This window comes from Rhizophagus irregularis, chromosome 15 (genome assembly GCF_026210795.1).
Source record: "Rhizophagus irregularis chromosome 15, complete sequence".
NCBI classification, from domain to species: domain Eukaryota; kingdom Fungi; phylum Glomeromycota; class Glomeromycetes; order Glomerales; family Glomeraceae; genus Rhizophagus; species Rhizophagus irregularis.
In genome coordinates this window covers 3,015,850-3,036,008 of record NC_089443.1, presented here as the reverse complement: position 1 = coordinate 3,036,008, position 20,159 = coordinate 3,015,850, and the positions used below count along the sequence as shown (strand labels likewise).

The following is a 20,159-nucleotide window of genomic DNA, read 5'->3' as shown; positions in this document are numbered from 1 at the left end:
AATTACCTTAGAGAATGCGGAAATAATTATATAATTTCATCACCCTTTTATCCTTCTGGTTTTCTTAAGTGTATGATATTAAAATTTTTTTTACTTATAATCTCCTTTTTTTAGTTGTAGTGTATTTTCTCTTATCTCTGTTTTTATATTATTGATTTACACATATATAAAATATAATAAAAAACCTACATTACCAACAACATACAGTATATATGTAATATGCACTTTGCAGATTTATCTTAAATACTTTTAATATTACACAACTCCTATCAATAGTCTAACTTTTTTTTAGTTATTAAAAGAATGTCAAGAAAAGGTGATGATCTTCAAATGAAATCATGCGTGATGATAAAAAAACTGTCACGCCAGAAAAGTTTGTAAGATAAATTAGATAAATAAAATATTGAACTCCTTCTTTTACCAAAAAAAAAATTATAACTTTTGAACACTCAAAATTTGAACATTTTATTATAAAAATAATTAACTTTGCTACAAAAATTTTCAGTTCAAAACCTTTTGTTTTTAAAAAATAAACAAATAGACTTTTTTTTTAAAAAAAAAAACTCTCCTTTTCCAAAGTTAAAATCAAAAAAAAAAAAAATGTCACAAACAGATAATTCATCATTTAAGGAGGATAATTTAATCAATCAAATGAATAATTTAACAATTCAAAATAAATATGATAATAATTTACATTCTAAAACCAATAATAATAAAACGGTAACACTTCAAACAATTATACCAGAACTTGTAGAATGTATATTGATTCATTTACCACATCCTTATGAAATTTCACTCGTTTGTAAATTATTTCATGAAATAGTTTCAAAATCAACAAGTTTTAAAAGAAGATGGCTTAGATTTTGGCTTAATCCAAATTTACCTGATGCATTTTTGCCAAAATATTCAGATTTATGTCAAGCGATTAAAACAAAAACACCATTTTTTATATTAATACAAATTATTGAATTACAAAGATTATATAATAGACCACTTGCATCATCATTTGGAGGAAGTGTAACAAAATTATTAGATGAAGCATATAATCATGAAGAAAGAGATAAATTAATACCACTTTTAATATCAAGAGGGTTAGAAATTGAAAAATATATTAAAGATCATACATCAAAAGATTTTCAATTAACAGGAGGAGTAAATTATGAAAAAAAATTAGAAAAAGATTATTTATCATTATTAATAATAGCAACAAAAAAATCCAAAATATTTAAAGAAAAACTTTTAATATCAAAAAATTTTTTTTCAGATACAGATTTAGCATTCGCTATAGTATTACATGAAAGATTAGATGTAGCAACTATATTATCAATTAATATACAACATACATTAGATATATTAGAAGAAAGTGTTGATAGACAATATACAGCAGGAATAGCATGGGCATTTAAACAAGGAATCAATGAAATACAAAAAGAAAAACCATTATATTTAAGATTATGTATTGATAAAGCAGATGTTGAATCAGCAAGACAAATTATAGAAAGTGGGGCCAATATAAATATATCACCAACGACACATACAGAAGATTTAACAATTTATGGATCAAAAAGTTTATTAGAATTTTGTATTCAATGTTATTTCGCTAATGGTAATGATAATAAAAAAGCAAGAAAAGAGATGATAGAATTATTTTTACAATCAGGAGCAGATGCAAATTCTGATAATGGTAGACCATTACAATTATGCGTAACAAATCATGATTATGAAATATTAGATTTATTATTAGAATATGGAGCAGATGTTAATTGTGATGGGAAATTTGCCATTAAAATAGCGACAGATTTAGGATATAAAGATATGGCAAAAAAATTATATCGTATATCCAATCCAACAGGAGAAGTAGTTAAAGGTATGGTTAGAAGAATGAGTTTATTAGGAAGGAGAAGAAGTAATAGTGAAAGTGATGCAAATAAATCTGATCAAACTCAAAGAAAAAAATCAAAGTTAAGAAACATAAATACTCATAAGAAAGGAGCTTCAAGAGGATAAAAAGTTTAATATATTTAGGATAATAGATAGATAATCATTTAGTAAATAAAAATTTTTAACAATCGGGACAATTAGTAAGATTATCATCATATTATATTTATCATCATATTATCATAAATGGTCTTTCCTTAAATACATATTTATATACATACATACAAATATATATTTATGTAATGTATGATTGTAATGTTGTTATAAACTTAAAATATATTAAGAAGCGAAATTATAAATATTCTAAATATTCTTTATTTCTTTATTTAAATCTTAGAATTATATTTTATTCATTTTTTTTTTATTATTATTATTATTATCATCTTATCATCATCATCATCATTATTATTATTAATTATTATTTTATAATTAAATTTCTTTTTTAATAAAAAAAATATTACAAAAATATAAATATTTTATATGATTGATATAATAAAATTAATATAAATAAATAATATTATAAATTTATAATACTTAAAATAATAAAAAAGATCACCTGATTTATAAATACAATAATTAGAAGGGTTCAAAGGTAGAAATAAGTCCGACATGAATTTAATTTCTAACAACAAAAAGTAAAATATTAATTTACAAACAATACATTCATATAGATTTTTTTTTTTGTTATTGTTTTGATTGTTTTGCAAAATAGAAAAAAAAATATGTACATTCAAATACTTTAAAGGAAATGCTAAAAAAAAAGATTTAATTTTTTTACTATTAACGGATATAATAAACAAAAAATTAAAATAAAAAAAAATATATATATATATAAAAAAAAATCTTTTTTATTTGTGTAATATTATTTGAATAAACAAACTAGGTAAATTAATGATTTCGGTAATCGATGTCCGAAAGTAAATAGGAAATAACGAAGATTAGAGTAACAAAGTTCAAAGGACTGCAGGGGGTTTACGGCTTTTACGCCTATAAATTGAACACTAATAATTAATATTTCTGTGAAGAGAAACAAGTAAAGCAATGTTAGCATCATAAAAGTGTATGATGATCACTATCATCAGTATCATCATGTATTATGTATAATAATCATTTTCGTCCATCCAACATTCAATTTGATATCATATAAAACACGCGGAGTACCAAATGTATCGTAATATAACACCAATATAATTCTCATTCAGTTCTCCTGTTTAATATAAGAAATCAACAACCATTAAAGATTAATCTGGAAAGTTAAATAAAATTTAATACACACACACAAAAAAAAAATTCCTTGCAATAATATTTCAACACATTAAGCAAACACACACAATAATAATAACTAAAAAGGCGTTATATATAACTAAAGTATAGTTTTACCCAACCAAAATTTATGCACTTTATTATTAACTCTTTCTAGTCAAGTTTATGCATTCTATTTATTTATTTATTTGTTACCTCTTTCCCGAGTTTAGAAAAGATTTGGGCTTTGAGGCAGTGTTATTTATCATTAACTTTCTTTTTTTTGCTTCACATCCCACTTCACACACCAATACTTGTTGAAAAAAAAATATATATATAATAATGATGTTGTAAAAAGGAAAAGTGACAAAGAAGGAAGAAGAAAACGAGGATGTATCCGTCTTCCACCGAATTTTAAAAAAAATTTTTTTTCTAAAATCTTGATATATACACCTCATTTTCCTTTCTCTCATTTCTTGATTTTTTTTTCTTTTTTTTTTTACTCTTACTTTTTTTTATATAATATTATTATATATATATAATATCTAAATATTTTCATTTAGCCTGGTTGCTTTTCACTTACTTTTAGTGTGAAATAAAATAATAAGACAATTATAAAAAAAAACCGCAACCAAAAAAAAAAAATTTTTTTTTTATTTTCAATAATAATTAATTTTCCCTTGTTTTGTTAGCCAAAGACGGGAACCGTTTTTTTCCGTATATTGGAGACACTAAATTTAACGGTCTGCAGGCAGCATCAAATAAGCTGGATTAACGATTGTATGAATATATGTCATCGGGCATCATCCATATAACGACTCTATAATCATCATTAGTTCTCAAAAAAATTTTTTGAACGATTTTTTTTTACATAATTATATAATTAAAATATCATCATAAAATAATATAATTAGTTTAGAGGAAAAAAAAAGAGAGAAAAAGAGGTGAGTTAAATCTTAATTACTAAGTTTTTTTTTTTTTTTTTTGTATTTGTATGAACACCCAATAATCTTATTTAAATGATAAATCTTCTTCATCAAAACCGCATAATGATATGATTTTTTTTTTTTTTTTTATGTTATTCGTCGCTCCTTCATTTTACACAGGTCTATAATCTCCATACATCATCAGTAAAGGAAATTATTTTGTCTAACAACTTTAAAAAAAAAAGGTACATTGCAGATTAAATACATAATATGATTTACTTCAAACGTACCGCAGTTGTTAGAAGTTGATTGAACGATACAAACTAATATTTTCTTAGTCATTTTAGTGTACTTTTGTGTGTCACAAACCAGCCGCAAAGCTTTGGATTTTTAAATAAAAACTTAATTTTGTTTTCTGACGTCACGGTAACCTTAGACAGGAACGAGAGAGGGGTCTTTCTATACTTTAATATTCTCATATCAATACACGCGTTGACAGGCACAATCTGTGGTTGCGGATTCACCGTTCAAACTCTAGTCATTTCTCAATAAACCAACGATTTAACCCAAAGTATTACTGTTAGAGACTTTTTAATTAACAAGGTATGAAAATGATGAACAAAATGTTATACTTACCCTTTGGTCTCCTCTCTCTCCCAAACAGCGAAAACTGACGAAACTCGGTCTCTTTTTTTTCTTTTTTCTTTCTTTTTTTTCTCTCTATCTTTCTATCTCTATCTCTCTTTACAGTTTAACAATGACAGATACCAGTATCAACTTTTGGGTAAAATTTTTTTTTATTTTTTTTCTATTCTATTTTTTTCTTTTTGCCATTTTCCTTTGCTATAAATAAATGTAGGTTCAATAAAAATTACAAACGAACTCAACCAATACAAAAAATCTCTTCAGGTTAATCCTTTCCAGATGTTGCGATTTAACGGTAAAGATGAACTTACCAAAGGAGAAGTGGGAGTAGATGACGAACGCGTGATGAACGGTGGTAAGTTTTTTTTTTCCTAAGCTTGTTTAAGAAAATAAATAAGCTGGTTTTAAAAAAAAAGTTTCTTGTTATTTACATTTCAATCGTTTCGAACCATTTAAATACCACTTTTTTTTTTTTAAAAAAAAATTTCTTTGATGAAATTTTTATATTGTCACTTTTCATTTTATATCATCTCTTGAATTTATTGAATGAAAAAAAAAACAAATTCAATTGTTTTTCGTTAAACATTATATACAATAAAAAATGAGATGGTATATTCTAAAGGTGTTCAAATTTAAAGAATTCAAAGAAAATTTTATGTTTATATAAAAATATTCTTTATTTATATATAAAGTTGCTTTATTTTATTTTATTTTACTTTATTTTACTTTATTTTTTTTATATTTATGTTCTTATCCTTTTGTGTTGTTATCTATTGTGTTCTTATCCTTTTGTATTCTTATTCTTTCCAAATTCGATCTTTTTTTTTTTAATATCTCTTTTTTTTTATACATATACGAAAATCCATCTAAAATTTTACCGTAAAACTACCAATTCCTTATTCTTTATACAATACTATCAATGCAATCTAAAAAAAAAAATTTTTTTTTATCATAATTTTGTCATCTTGCAGATAATCCTATCCGCACACATTCGCCAAGGTCACAAATACCCGGGTTATATAAAAAATCCTCACCACCTACATCCACACCGACGCGTCATTCCTTTAAATCACCAGATGAAAAACCTCTTAAAATGCCAACTAAAGTTGTCACCCCTGCAGATGCTGCCGCTGTGCTGGCTTCATTGACACCTCCATATAACAATTCTACTTACATAAATCACGATAAAAAATCACATCACCATCATAAATATCCCGTAGATGAAAAACAATCAAAAAAACAATTAAAACGCAGTATTGGTTTTAATCATTCTAATCGTTCAACCTCTCCTCGTCAAACAGCGTCAATTGACGTTGCTGAAGTATTGGCTACTACAGTTTCTTTTGTTAGAGAGAATAATAAAAAACTTGATAGGCTGTCTGACGAGGTCAGAAGTGACGGTCAAAGTAGTGATAACGATATGGACTCTGTTATGAGCGATGATAGTATGGAATCTTGGCAATTTTCAAATAATAATAATAGAGAAATTGAAAATGAGATTGCTGTATTAGGTGTTCAATTGAATGATATGGAATTGAAATATAAGGACCAAATTCGGGGAAAAAATAAGTTAATAGAAGAACTTGAAAGTGCTTGGAAAAAAAGTGAAAAAGATGTAAGAAAAAAGGATAATAAGATTGAACGTTTAGAAAATCAACTTGAGGCTTCAAGAAGGGCTATAGCAGAATTGGTCGAACAACAACAACAACGGGAGAATGAAAGTTATAATTCTCGTTTATCTCCTGATCCTGAACAAGCTGAAACTCAGAGGCTTTTGGAACAAGAATTGGAAGAGAAAGACAAATTAATTGATGAGTTAAACAAAAAGATTCAAATTTCAAATAATAAGAAAGCTATTGAGTTAAAAGAGAAAGAAGAGAAAGATAAGAAACTTGAAACAATTTCAAATCAGCTTTTGAAATATAAAACACTTGAAAATGAATGGTATAATAAACAAATGACACTTGATTCTTTAACTAGTCAATTAGAAGTTCTCAAAAAACGTGAGGTTGAACTTAATGAAAAGGACGCTCTAATTGAAACTCTCAATATTCGCCTAGATACATCACAAAAAGTAATTGCTGAATTAAGAGAGAAACATGCGCCACATGATCTTTTAAGACAACTTAGACAAAAAGATTATATAATTGATAACCTTACACAACAAGTCGAAAATATTGATGCTGATATGAAAGATAAAGATGATGATATTGCCGCTCTTAAATTACAATTAGCTGATGAGAAAAAACTTATAGAAAAATTAAAGGAACAAACAGCTCAAATTGAACCTTTAAAGAAAAAAATTGAAGAAGTTGAAGATGTTAATTATGATATTCGATCTCAACTTGCTCATAAAGAGAGACAACTTACTGAATTAGAAAAAAGATATAAAGAATCTTTAAACAATGCACAAAATAGTCAAGATAAAATTAAAGTTCAAGAACAAAATATGTCTAATTTACGTCAAGAAATTTCTCAACTTAGACAAACTCTTTCAGTTCAAGCCTCTGAATCTCGTGAAAAAGAAAGACTCCTTCATACTCTTAGAGATGAATCTGCACGTATGCGATCAAATTATCAAGGTCTTCTTAATGCTATATCTGAAAAAGATCAAAAAATTCAACAATTTGAACGTCATTTAGAAAGTTTACAAAATGCTCCTAAGAATGATCCAATTGAAAATGATAACAAAGCTACTAAAAATGAAGTTCGATTAAACGCATTACAAAAAGTTTTAAATAATAAAATTGAAGCATGTAGAGAATATGAAAAGAAGATCGCAAATTTAGATAAGGAGTTTGATGGATTTAAAAAACAAATTGAAGAATCACAATCAGATAGTTCAGAAAAGGAGGTTAAAATTGCTAGACTTGTAAAAATGAACCGTCAATTGAAAGAAGAAGTTACAGAATTAAAACAAAAAATGGAAGAAAAAGAAAAGGAATTAGTTATAATTAAATCTAAAATTCCCAAACCTAACCCCGGAAAAACTCCTTCTGTTTCATCTAGAAAAACCTCTGATAGTCCACGAACAGTTGCCTTAGCTCGCACTAGATCATCAACTTCGACTTCTTCAGTCGAAGAAAAAAGAAGTAGTATCGTTTCAGATTATCCAAGAGTTTCCTTAACTCGTACCAAATCATCTGCTTCGACCTCCTCAATTGAAGAAAGAAGAAGTAGCATCATTCTCTCGAAGAAGAGAGAAACCAAACCAAGAATTTCATCATCACTCAACACTGTCGATGTCCTTAAAAAGACACCAAAGAAAGAGTCCAGCCCTATTAATCGATCTGCCGTCACTCAAAGAAAACGTGAAATGGAAGTAGTGAATCATATGCTTAGTGGTGTTGCTTCTTCTGGAAAAAACAAGTTGTCGACACAAAAACGTTCCACCACTGTAAATGAAGCGGCAAAAAAGAAATCTACAGAAGCTACTCGACCAAAGGTAAATGATAACAAAGCCTCTACTTCCGCACAAAAAACGAGGACCCCTTTAATCCGACCATTGCCGTCTAAGAAATCATAAACAATCAAAATCAATCATGAGAAGATTTTATTGAGATACATTTACTTTTTTTTCATATTTTTTTTTTGCTTAGTTTTCTTGTGTTTTTTTATACATGATTTAGCTGGTTTTTTTTTATACATTCTCTTCAATTCAAATTTTAAACAAACATTTATTTACTCGAGGTTTCTTTTTTCTTCTCACTCCCTTTTATACTTTCATTTCTATTTTTCTTTATATATTCATATATACATATATTTCTTTTTTTTTTGGTTTCATATTTTAAAAAAAAAAAAATTTTCACTTTTTTTTTCACTATTATATATATTTACCAAAATAAAACTTAAACAAAAGAGAGAGAGAGGCAAGGAAGAGACAGAGAAAAGTCAAGAAAAAAAAAAAAATATTAAAATTAAAAAATCAGTTCAAAAAATTTTTTTTTTTTGTATTTTAATTTTTTTTTCCAATATTATGAGATCGTTAAAAAAGCAAAGATGAATGTTTGTTCATTTTTCATGTGTTACAATTTTTTTAATTGAATTACTATTGAATTGAACTATAAAGTATTAACATTTCAATCGTGTTATCAACGTATAGAACGAGACGCATTCAAAAAAAAAAAATTCGCGTTACATAAAAATTATTTTAGAGCCCGTACATTTTTGAAATTAAGAAAATTAAGATAACTCGATTCAAATTAACGAATGAAATTGTTTCACTTTTTTTTTGCATCAAATCGTGTTATATTTGATTCATGTAAATTACTTTTACTAAATTCTAAAATATTGAGTAATTTCTTCAACACGTGAATCATGATATATACTAATCTTGAAGTATTAGTCATAATGTGTAAGAATATTTAAAGATATAATTGGTTAGATCTGCTTGAATCTATAAAAAGTTGAAGATCTATAGCATTTTAACCTTTTGATCAATTGATCAATTTATAAAGGGACAATAAAAGTGACTTTGGAAACAAATAAAGAGACTTCAAATTATTTAATATGGCTGGAGTTGAAGAAAGAGTTAGTGTCGATCCTTCCACATTGAACCCTCTTTCACCTGAAGTTATATCGAGGCAAGCTACTATCAATATTGGTAATGACGCCCCTGATTGATCTCAAATTCTTAAACTTCTATTATATTGTCCGTCTATTCACACACGATTTTCTACTTTTGGCACAGGAACAATTGGTCATGTAGCGCACGGTAAATCGACAGTAGTGAAGGCAATTTCCGGTGTTCAGGTTGGAACGATTTTCAAAAAGAAATTTTTTTCAATTTTGTTTTAGGTACTAAGTGTTGTTAAATTTATTGACGTAGACCGTTCGTTTCAAAAATGAGCTTGAACGTAACATTACTATTAAATTGGGTTATGCCAATGCCAAGGTACTTCGATTTTCTTTCAATAATTTGTAAGCACCATAATCAATAATTAAGGTATTTATTTAGATTTATAAATGCGAAAGGGAAGATTGTCCTCGTCCAGGTTGTTATAAATCTTATCGTAGTGATAAGGAAGAGAATCCTGCTTGTGAAAGACCTGGATGTACTGGAAAAATGAAGTTATTAAGGTATTATTTTTATTAGAATGATTTAGTTAATTCAATTTTTCTAATTTTTTATGTTCTAATTCAGGCATGTTTCATTCGTGGATTGTCCTGGTCACGACATTCTTATGGCTACTATGTTGAACGGTGCAGCTGTTATGGACGCTGCACTTTTACTTATTGCTGGCAACGAATCTTGTCCACAACCTCAAACTAGTGAGCACTTGGCTGCTATTGAGATCATGAAATTGAAACATATTATAATTTTACAAAACAAAGTCGATCTGTGCAAAGAGAGTGCTTGTGAAGAACATTATAGAAGTATTTTGGACTTTGTTAAAGGTAATCACTATTTATAATTTTTTTTTTTGTTTAAAAAAAATTCTTTTTGACTAACTTACTTTATTTCGTTTGAAGGTACTGTTGCTGATGGTGCCCCCATTGTTCCTATATCAGCACAGTTGAAATATAACGTTGATGCTATCAACGAATATATTGTTAAAAAGATTCCTATTCCAGTTCGTGACTTCACGTCAGATCCTCGATTGATCGTAATTCGATCTTTCGATGTTAACAAGCCTGGAGCCGAAGTTGATGAACTTAAAGGTGGTGTGGCTGGTGGTTCGATTTTACGTGGAGTGTTAAAGGTTAAATTTTATTTATCTAACCCTTATTAAAAAAGGATTTTTAAGTAAATATTTTATTACTCGTTAAATTCAGGTTGGAGATGAAATAGAAGTACGACCTGGAATTCTTACAAAAGATAATGAAGGTCAAATTCATTGCCGTCCAATATTTTCGCGTATAGTAACACTATTCGCAGAACATAATGATTTGAAATTTGCTGTTCCCGGAGGCTTAATCGGTTCGTGTTTATATCTTAGACCTTATAATATCTTTAGTTTTTTTTTTATATTAATTATTTCATATACAAATATAGGTGTTGGAACCAAAATTGACCCTACTCTTTGTCGTGCGGATCGTCTTGTTGGTCAAGTTCTTGGTGCTGTTGGTAAATTGCCCAAAATTTATACAGAACTAGAAATTAATTACTTTTTGCTTAGAAGATTGTTGGGTGTTAAAACGGACGATAAAAAACAGACTAAGGTATTTTATCACAAATTTCTCAGGACATAGTAGGGGTTAATTTTTTTTGTTGGTGGAAGTAATTTAATTTTTTTTTTCAAGGTTTCAAAATTGGCAAAGAATGAGGTTCTTATGGTAAATATAGGTTCAACTTCTACGGGTGGACGTGTCATGAATGTTAAAGCAGATTTGGCTAAAATTATCTTGACAAGTCCTGCTTGTACTGAAATTGATGAGAAGATTGCCCTATCCAGAAGAATTGACAAGCATTGGAGGTATTAAATAATATATAAAATTCCGATCGAATTTCAACTATTTTTTAGTTGATTTATATTAATGATTTATCTTTCTTTTAGATTAATTGGATGGGGTAAAATTAAACGCGGTGTTGATATTGAGCCTGATGAAAGAAAATGATAAGATGTTTACGACATATTTTGATAAAGTTTTTCATTTAGATCTTGTAGTTTATTGTGGTTTTTATTTAATAATAATAGAGGGTAAAAGTTTTGCTTTATTAACAAAAGTTGCATTATTTATTATTGTATTATTATATATTTATCGATTTATAACATCGAAATTAATGAAATTAATATCAAAAATTGAAAACTACCGATTAAAATCCTTTACTGCGCCACAGATTTTAAAACAGAAAAAAATGCCTAAATTTGGAATTTTTTTTACAAATAAAAATTGTATTTATAAATTATAAAATATAAAAAAAAAATTTCGTCTGAAAATATTATTAATTTTCTTGGCAATTGTGTAACTTCCAGTCGGTTTGAGTTCACTGCATTAATTATCACCCCCTAATTTATATAATAATTATTTATATTGTGTAATCGTGACGAATAGATCGACTTAACCAAAAAGACGGGTCGACATTTGCGAGTTTTTTAAACATAAAGCAATAATAGTAATAATCACGAAACACGTGTATCATTACGCGTCTGATGCAAATAGTAATTTATTAGAAGAAGATTCTTGAAGAAGATTCCATTTTACAGGTTTATTCTTTGAAATGAATCACGTTTACCCCATCGTAATCAGTTATTTTATTAGAAAGAGTCCCCAGAAGAAAGTTCGGAATTATATATCCGACATCCGATTGTATCTTTAAAATTGCGCCAATAAACTCGATATAATTGGTTCATACAATCTTTCAAATTTCCTAAATTAGTTAAATTAAATAAATTTGCAATGTAATAAACCAAAATAAAGTTTTATATTATAAAAAGAATATGAAATAAATTAAACTTTATTTATTATAATTTATTCATATTTATACATGCTACTAAATTTTATTATTAAAATTTTATACAAAAATTTAATAACAAACAACGCGTTTAGAAAGAAAATATACCATAATATATTATATAATGAACTAACTTATTTCAAAAAAGATTTCCTGAAAGAACTTTTAGAATTCGTAGAATTCGTGAAAGGAAGAGTTACTTTTAAGCTTTTATCGCCGAAGTCACACAAACTTTTAAAACAAACTTCAACAAACTACAAATAGTCAACCAATCAAAAAATTAATTGTTTCCCGGAGTTTTCATTATTATATTGTAAATCTCATTATGTATAAACCATTTATGGAAACAATAAAATGCACGCAACGTCAATCATCTTAACTATTTCGGGAGGTTTGCTCCTCGTGTCCATCACTTCTCTCACTTGAAACTTTCTGCGCGAAAAACATTTCTAAAGTAGTGTAACAAAACAATTAATCCCGCAGTTAGTGCAGCTAGGTAAAAAAATGTAATAAATTGGATTCGAATTCGAGGTATCCTTTTTTTTTGAAAAAAATTTTTCTCTTCATTCTAATCTTTTTCTTTCATAATCTAACAATGAAACTACTAATCATCCTTATAAAACACATTTCTCTCACATTTCTTTTTCTTATATCCTTTTTTTTGAGATTTTTTCAACTCATTTTTACCAGAGGCGTCAGAGACGTTATTATTATGGTATTTATCTGCATATCAAATATACCGAATTCACTTTACAATTATATCGCTCCTCCTAAGAATGAAGGGTTTTCTTTAAAATTGTTGACTTTAAATGCAAGAGGATTATGCGATATGGGTAAAAACGCGTGGTTAGGTTTTGAGATCATAAAAAATTGTGATTTGGTGGGACTTTCGGAGACAAAGATATCAGAAAAGCAGATAAAATCCGAAAAAATTAATCCTAAATCAATATATGAACGATATTTTGGATATAAGACCCATTGGAACTATTCAAAAACGTCATCATCTCGCAGTAGTGGTACCGCATTTATCTATAATAAAGCATTAGAACAATACTTTGAAAGTATTGAAAGTGATAATGACGGTAGAGCTATTATGATAAGATTTAAAATTAATAACACATATTTAAGAATCATTCAACTATATTGTAAAACCAATCAAAGAAACATTAAATCATGTACAAAAGTTGATAATTTAAAAGATTTAATTTTAGAATGGGTAAATAAAGGAATTAAAGAAAATGAAAGAATAATAGTGATGGGAGATCAAAATGCTGCATTTAATCCATCTCAAGATAGAAAATCAACAAGGAAAGATAAAATTTCTAAACCTGAATCAATTCTTATAAAAAAATTAGTTAACGAGATTAAATTAATAGACATTTTTGCTTTACGAAAAAAGGATAAAAATGTAATGACTTATAAAGATATAAGTCGATTGGATTATATCTTATTAGATAAAAAATTAATAAGTAATCTTAGTGATAAAGGAATAATTAAAAATGATGAATTAAAATTATATACTGATCATGCCGCATTATATTTAGAGTTGAGTTTTTAGAATTTATATAGAACTTATTATAGGATGATTAATAGTTTAGCCTTAGGGGTTAATATTGTTAGTTTGATGGACCGTTCATGCAATTTTATAATAAACTCCCGTTATTTTACGAAAATTTTATTATTATGCTAGTCATAATAAGTAAATCGACCAATGGATACATAAATATGCCCCTTCTCCTATTAATATTTCTCTCTTATTCCCTTTATTGATTGATCTTGATATTGTCTTCTTGACAGACCTATATGGTAACAATATGCAAGATGCATACCTCAAACCTATTAAGATCAATCATACGGAGTTTAAAAACATAACTAAAATCTGGTACTGCTTATTTCCGAAATCTAATTAAAAAAATTTTTTTGTTGGTACCCCAATTTTAACGGTGTAACGACTGTAACGTGTAACACGTTTTATTGTAACATGTAATACATTTAGCCTACCAAGATCGATATTTTTTGCATAACTGATAATAAAAGCTAATCCATACGCAGTTTAAAAGCATAACTAAAATCTGGTACGGCTTATTTCCGGAAACTAATTTAAAATAAAAATTTTTTTTTGGTACCCAATTTTAACGGTGTAACGACTATAGTGTGTAATACGTTTTGTAATACGTTTAGCTATAAGATGTCGATTATATCATTAAAATTTGGAGTTTATATATAAAAGATTAGATTATACGTATATATTTTTGTAAAAAAAATATCGAAATAAAATAAATAAAATAATTTCCAAATTATTATGATAGAATTATGTCATATTTATATCATATTTTCATATGATTTTGTAAGCCAAAAATAATAGAAAATAAAAAAAATAAATAAATAAAATTAGATAAATAAGTCTTGTAAAGATTAAGGATGAAATTTATAAGAATTAAAAACAAATCTTTATAATCTATTATTTTTAGTTAGTTTAAAAAAAATCTATACCAAAAATTTTTGTATTATTATTAAAATTATCATACTGTGAATTTTATTGTGTGACTGCGGCAAATAGTAAATCATTGCATGAATTGCGTCCAATAGTAATCATTAATTTTCAAGTTTTTTTTCAGATTATACAAGAAATCAAGAATACACAACCAATAAATATTTTACATTAAACTGAACTTCAAATCCCACTTAAAATATTGCCTACTAAATCTACCATGTCAACTAAAGTTTAGTTATTATTTTCTTTATCAACTAAGTCAGCAGGTTTTAGAAGATGAAGATATATGTTGATTATTATTCTCTTGATGATTTATATCATTTCAGAGGATGACCTTTTGGCTTGTAATATTCTGGATTTGATATTTTCAGAATATTATGTTCTTCCATTACAACTAATGGCTATCACGGGTAAAGCTCCGAACGGGTCGGTTTGGTCCGGATTATAGACGGTTCGGATTAGAGCCGAAATCCGTAAGAACCGAACCGAAAAACCGGCGGTTCGGTTCGGTTTAATCCGATTTTCATAAAAATGCGAAAAATCGAATAGCCGGCCATCTAGTGATCGTATAAATTCGAGCCATATATCATTGGATTCGTCTCGACGAGACGCGTCGAATGGTGGTAAGATCAGGTCTCTAGCATCGATAGCTCACACGTTAACCCACGCTAAATGATTTATAAATAATTGGAATTAGCAAGCTATCTATCGGTGCTATAGACATGATCTTAGCACCATTCGACGCGTCTCAGTGAGACGAATCCAATGAATATAAATTCGTTCGTGTACGACCACTGGATGGCGAATAATATCAAGTTTCGCATTTTTTTAAAATTTTCGAGCGTTAAAAATTAAAAATTCCGATACATGAATTTATTCGTCGCCCAATGGTCGTACAAATATGAATTAGGACTCATTGGATTCGTCTCAATGAGACGAGTCGAATGGTGGTGAGTTCATGTCTCTAGCATCAATAGATCGTAAGTTAATTCACGCTAAATGATTTATAAAAAATTGGCATTAGCAAGCTATCTATCGATGCTAGAGACGTGATCTTACCACCATTCGACTCGTCTCATTGAGACGAATCCAATGAGTCCTATTTCATATTTGTACGACCATTGGACGACGAATAAATTCATGTATCGGAATTTTTAATTTTTAACGCTCGAAAATTTTAAAAAAATGCGAAACTTGATATTATTCGCCATCCAGTGGTCGTACACGAACGAATTTATATTCATTGGATTCGTCTCACTGAGACGCGTCGAATGGTGCTAAGATCATGTCTCTAGCACCGATATATAGCTTGCTAATTCCAATTATTTATAAATCATTTAGCGTGGGTTAACGTGTGATCTATCGATGCTAGAGACCTGATCTTACCACCATTCGACGCGTCTCGTCGAGACGAATCCAATGATATATGGCTCGACTTTGTACGATCACTAGATGGCCGGCTATTCGATTTTTCGCATTTTTATAAAAAATCGGATTAAACCGAACCGAACCGCCGGTTTTTCGGTTCTAATACCCGAACCGAACCGAACCGAATTTTGAGCCGGTTTCGGATCGGTTCCCCGGTTTAGCCCGAACCGTTCGGAGCTTTAATCACGGGTAATTATAGGAAAATTCTTGAATTTTATCATTAAAATGTGAACTTCCTTTATATTTAATCCAGTATTATGATGATAATTCATAATGAATTGTGTAAGAAGTCTGATCAATTCTGATGTAATACCTTCTGTTACAGCAGCTAAACACTTGTCTTTGCTATTGACATTAGAGAACCAAAGCTCAATTTTATTATTAACTTTTTTTTTTAATATTTGACATATAAATATTTGCAGTTTGAATTTGGTCAATATAATATAAAGTTTTGGTGGTATAATATTTATTTTTTTTGAGCAACTATAATATAATTAGTTATTTTAGTTGATATTGATTTATACTAATATAAATGAATAAACCTCATATGAAAAATAGCTTTACTAGACTGAAGAAAAACCTAATACTGATATTAACATGACATTTCTTAATTGATAATATATATATATGCACAAAACAAAGTTGAATCTTTAAGAATTATTACATAGTATGATATAAATGTTGATAAAGTGATAATAGAATAGGTACTAAATAATCCTTTAAAATAAAGTCAATATTTTTAAAATCATATTATATGTTAATAGAAAATCAGTTGATGAATTTAACTTATAATATTCCTTAATTTAATTATATTGTACTTTTTATCTTAATGATTTTTACTAACTACTTTAATAAAGTTATATTTTTTAAAATGGCATTAATGGATTTAATTCATTGAGTTAACTCAAAATACTTTTAAAATTGTGTATCTTATCCATAATTTATATTAAAAAAAAAGTTTTTTTCAAAATAAAATCAATATGACTCATACTTTATAAACATTTCATTGTATTGGAATTCAAATTAATACTTAAAAAATCTTTAATAAAATTCTGAACTATATTATTATGTAATAAACTTTAGCTTTTTTTTTTATATTTTTATAATATGGTAAATATATAACAAATGATAAGTTTGTAAATAAATAACTTAAACAGACTTTATTTTAAAATTGTTATCAATTTCAACAAATAAACTTAATACCATTTTATATTTATTTGTTTTTATCATATTATTATAAATAACAATATTATGAAATTTAAACTAAAGTTCATTATACTATTTATTTATTATTCAAAAAAAATTAGTAAATTTATTAAATTGTCTTCTAAATGTAATATTGCTATATAATTAAAATTAGAATCTCACTTATTTATAATAAAGGTCACTGTAAAAAATTAGTCCTTTACTAATGATTTTTACCTTACTTTTTTCTTATTAAATTCTATTAGTTAATAAGTTAAAAAAAAAAAAATCATAATAATATAATATAAAATTTCCTTTTATAATAGAATCTGTAAAGAATTTTATATATGATTTTTACCTTAAGTCTAAAAGTAATTTATTTTATAAGTAAGTAGTAGGATTTTTTAAAATCTTCTTTATATTATTTTAAAAATATAGGAATATTATAGCAATATTTAGTGCTCTGAAAAAAACTGATCTGATCTGGATCTGCAGATTTGATCTGAGTCAGATCTGGTTCAGTTTTCAAAATTCTGATCTGTAGATCAGATCAGATTTAAAAAAAATCTGATCCAATCAATTTCGGATCAGATCAGATCATAACACAAGAAAATCTGATCTGATCTGAACAGATTCAGATCAGATTTTTTTTTAAATAAAAAAAAAATTTTTTTTTTAAAAAACTTTTCCTGGACAAACGGACTTGAAACGGCCGGACGACCAAGATTTAAAAAAACGAACTAGATAAGTTCATTTCTTTTTTTTTGTTTTTTTTACTTGAGGGAACGTATTTAACAGTTCTCTTCTTTTTTAGTAGGAAGCCTGGACGAACGAAGCCTAACGACACAACCAGGATTTAAAAAAAATGAACAAACTATGGTAAGTTCGTTCCTTTTTTTTATTATTTTTTTTTATTTTTTATTTAAGGGAACGTAATTAACATTCCCTTTCTTTTTTTTAGGAAACCTGGACGTGAGACGAAGGAATGACCAGAATTTAAAAAAAAGAACGAACTTCGTTTCTTTTATTTTTATTTTATTTTTTTTTACTTAAGGGAACGTAATTAACGTTCTCTTTCTTTTTTTTTTAGAAAACCTGAACGTGAGATGAAGAAACGACTAGGATTTAAGAGAACGAACTATGGTAAGTTCATTTCTTTTATTTTATTTTATTTTTTTTTACTTAAGGGAATGTAATTAACGTTCCCTTTCTTTTTTTTAGGAAACCTGGACGTGAGACGAAGGAACGACCAGGATTTAAGAGAACAAACTATGGTAAGTTCGTTTCTTTTATTTTATTTTATTTTTTTTTACTTAAGGGAACGTAATTAACGTTTCCTTTTTTTTTTTAGAAAACCTGGACGTGAGATGAAGCTGAACGACAGGGATTCAAAAAAAGAACGAATTATGATAAGTTCGCTTTTTTTTGTTTTTTTTTTTATTTTTATTAAGGGAACGTCTTAATTAACGTTCCCTTTCTTTTTTTAGGAAACCTGGACGTGAGACGAAGCTGAACGACCAGGATTAAAAGCACTATGGTAAAGCTTCGTTTCTTTTTTTTGTTTTTTTTTCTTTTGCGGGAACGTAATTAACATTCCCTTCCTTTTTTGGTTTTTTAGGACAGAACCAGATCCGAACAGGATTCGGATCGGGGATTCAAATCGGATTCAAATGGATCTGAACAGTTCGGATTGGATCAGATTGAACCAGATCTGATCAGATTCAGATCAGATCAGATCTATTAAAATAAAAATCAGATCGGATCAGATTTAAGCTGAATCCGGTCTGAACCAATCTGTTAGGAGCACTAGCAATATTAGGTTTATTATAAATCTGAATATCTTGATACTTTTAAATTGCATTATAAAGATTTTTTTTTAAAAAAAAATATGATATTGTAAAAACTTGTAAATAAAAAAATCAATTGTTATTTTATACATAAATCATTTTTTATAGGGCCAAGTAAATAAAATTATTCATTTCTCATAATCGGATGGGTCATGTAAATGTTAAAAAAAAATAAAAAAATTTATTTTATTTAGTCATGTGATTTTAGTTTTGACCAATCATAATCATAAAAAAATAATTTTTTTTTCACTTATGACTGAGCAAAAAATCTATTAAATCAACCAATCAACTTCTAGGAATCAGTTAAATTTTTATTGAAAAATAAATTTTTTTTCCAGACAGTTAGGTCAAATTTAGCAAATTTTTTTTATGAGAAATAAATAATTTTATTTTTTTGGCTAAGTATAATATTTAATTTTATTTAAAATTAATTGTAAAAAATGTAAGTTTTTAAAAACTAATTTTATTAAAATAAAATAAAATTAATAATTATAACTAATATAAAATATATATTAATAGCATACTGTATTTACTAAAATAAAAGTTAATTTGTTATACAGGTCAAAAAGTGAAAAATCAGATATCAATTAGTTATCAATCAGTCATTAATCAGATATCCAATTGGTGACTGATTGGTAAATAGTAATAGTATTTGGTAAAAATACCAATCAGTTACCAATTTGCCTAATTTTTCACTTCAATTTTGACCTGTATTAAGAACAATTTGTTTTAATTAAAATACTCTCACAATATATAATGTAATAATTTCTGCTTTTTTTGAATTGTAATTTTAGCTTCCAATATTAATAAATATAATAAAGAATAATAGTTTTATCAATAATATCAAAATCTCTATAGAATTTAATAGCAATAAAGCTATTATATTTTGCAAATATATTAGATATTATTAGAGGCATATCAGAAATCACATGATTACGCTCATGCCAGATCCAACGGTAAAAAAATATATATAATATATAATATATTATATTAATATATATATATTATAATACAATTAGTTTGCTATCTAATAATCCAATTTACATAAATTTTTTTTG

At 27.0% G+C, this 20,159-nt stretch overlaps 3 protein-coding genes across 4 annotated transcripts; all 3 read left to right on the top strand.

Annotated features, from left to right (window-relative positions):
• Positions 1-600: 600 nt before the first annotated feature.
• OCT59_007397 (uncharacterized protein) lies at positions 601-2,007 on the top strand (the record flags this gene model as incomplete). The annotated part of the gene is made up of 1 exon (XM_025314359.2): positions 601-2,007. One exon carries the CDS (start codon positions 601-603, stop codon positions 2,005-2,007), a length of 1,407 nt encoding a protein of 468 aa, XP_025185407.1.
• Positions 2,008-4,480: 2,473 nt separating this feature from the next.
• On the top strand, positions 4,481-8,708 carry OCT59_007396 (uncharacterized protein). 2 transcript variants are annotated; one of them, XM_066148407.1, is made up of 4 exons: positions 4,533-4,709; positions 4,857-4,890; positions 5,016-5,106; positions 5,723-8,708. In XM_066148407.1, exons 2-4 carry the CDS (start codon positions 4,864-4,866, stop codon positions 8,275-8,277), a joined length of 2,673 nt encoding a protein of 890 aa, XP_065998670.1. In that variant the 5' UTR covers positions 4,533-4,709; positions 4,857-4,863; the 3' UTR covers positions 8,278-8,708. The 2 variants fall into 2 exon arrangements, with proteins under 2 accessions (XP_065998671.1, XP_065998670.1); XM_066148408.1 differs by lacking the exon at positions 4,857-4,890 and having other exon boundaries at positions 4,481-4,709; positions 4,966-5,106.
• Positions 8,709-9,260: 552 nt separating this feature from the next.
• On the top strand, positions 9,261-11,536 carry OCT59_007395 (uncharacterized protein; the record flags this gene model as incomplete). The annotated part of the gene is made up of 10 exons (XM_025314356.2): positions 9,261-9,354; positions 9,442-9,503; positions 9,580-9,645; positions 9,709-9,830; positions 9,895-10,148; positions 10,224-10,453; positions 10,527-10,671; positions 10,747-10,913; positions 10,995-11,167; positions 11,249-11,536. The coding sequence occupies 10 exons, from the start codon at positions 9,261-9,263 to the stop codon at positions 11,307-11,309; spliced, it is 1,374 nt and encodes a 457-aa protein (XP_025185404.1). The 3' UTR covers positions 11,310-11,536.
• Between the last annotated feature and the right edge of the window lie 8,623 nt (positions 11,537-20,159).

Coding starts and splice junctions, on each gene's coding strand:
- OCT59_007396 (XM_066148407.1), top strand. CDS start 4,864: ATGACAGATACCAGTATCAACTTTTGG. Junction 4,891..5,015: donor ATACCAGTATCAACTTTTGG/GTAAAATTTTTT, acceptor AAATCTCTTCAG/GTTAATCCTTTCCAGATGTT. Junction 5,107..5,722: donor CGAACGCGTGATGAACGGTG/GTAAGTTTTTTT, acceptor GTCATCTTGCAG/ATAATCCTATCCGCACACAT.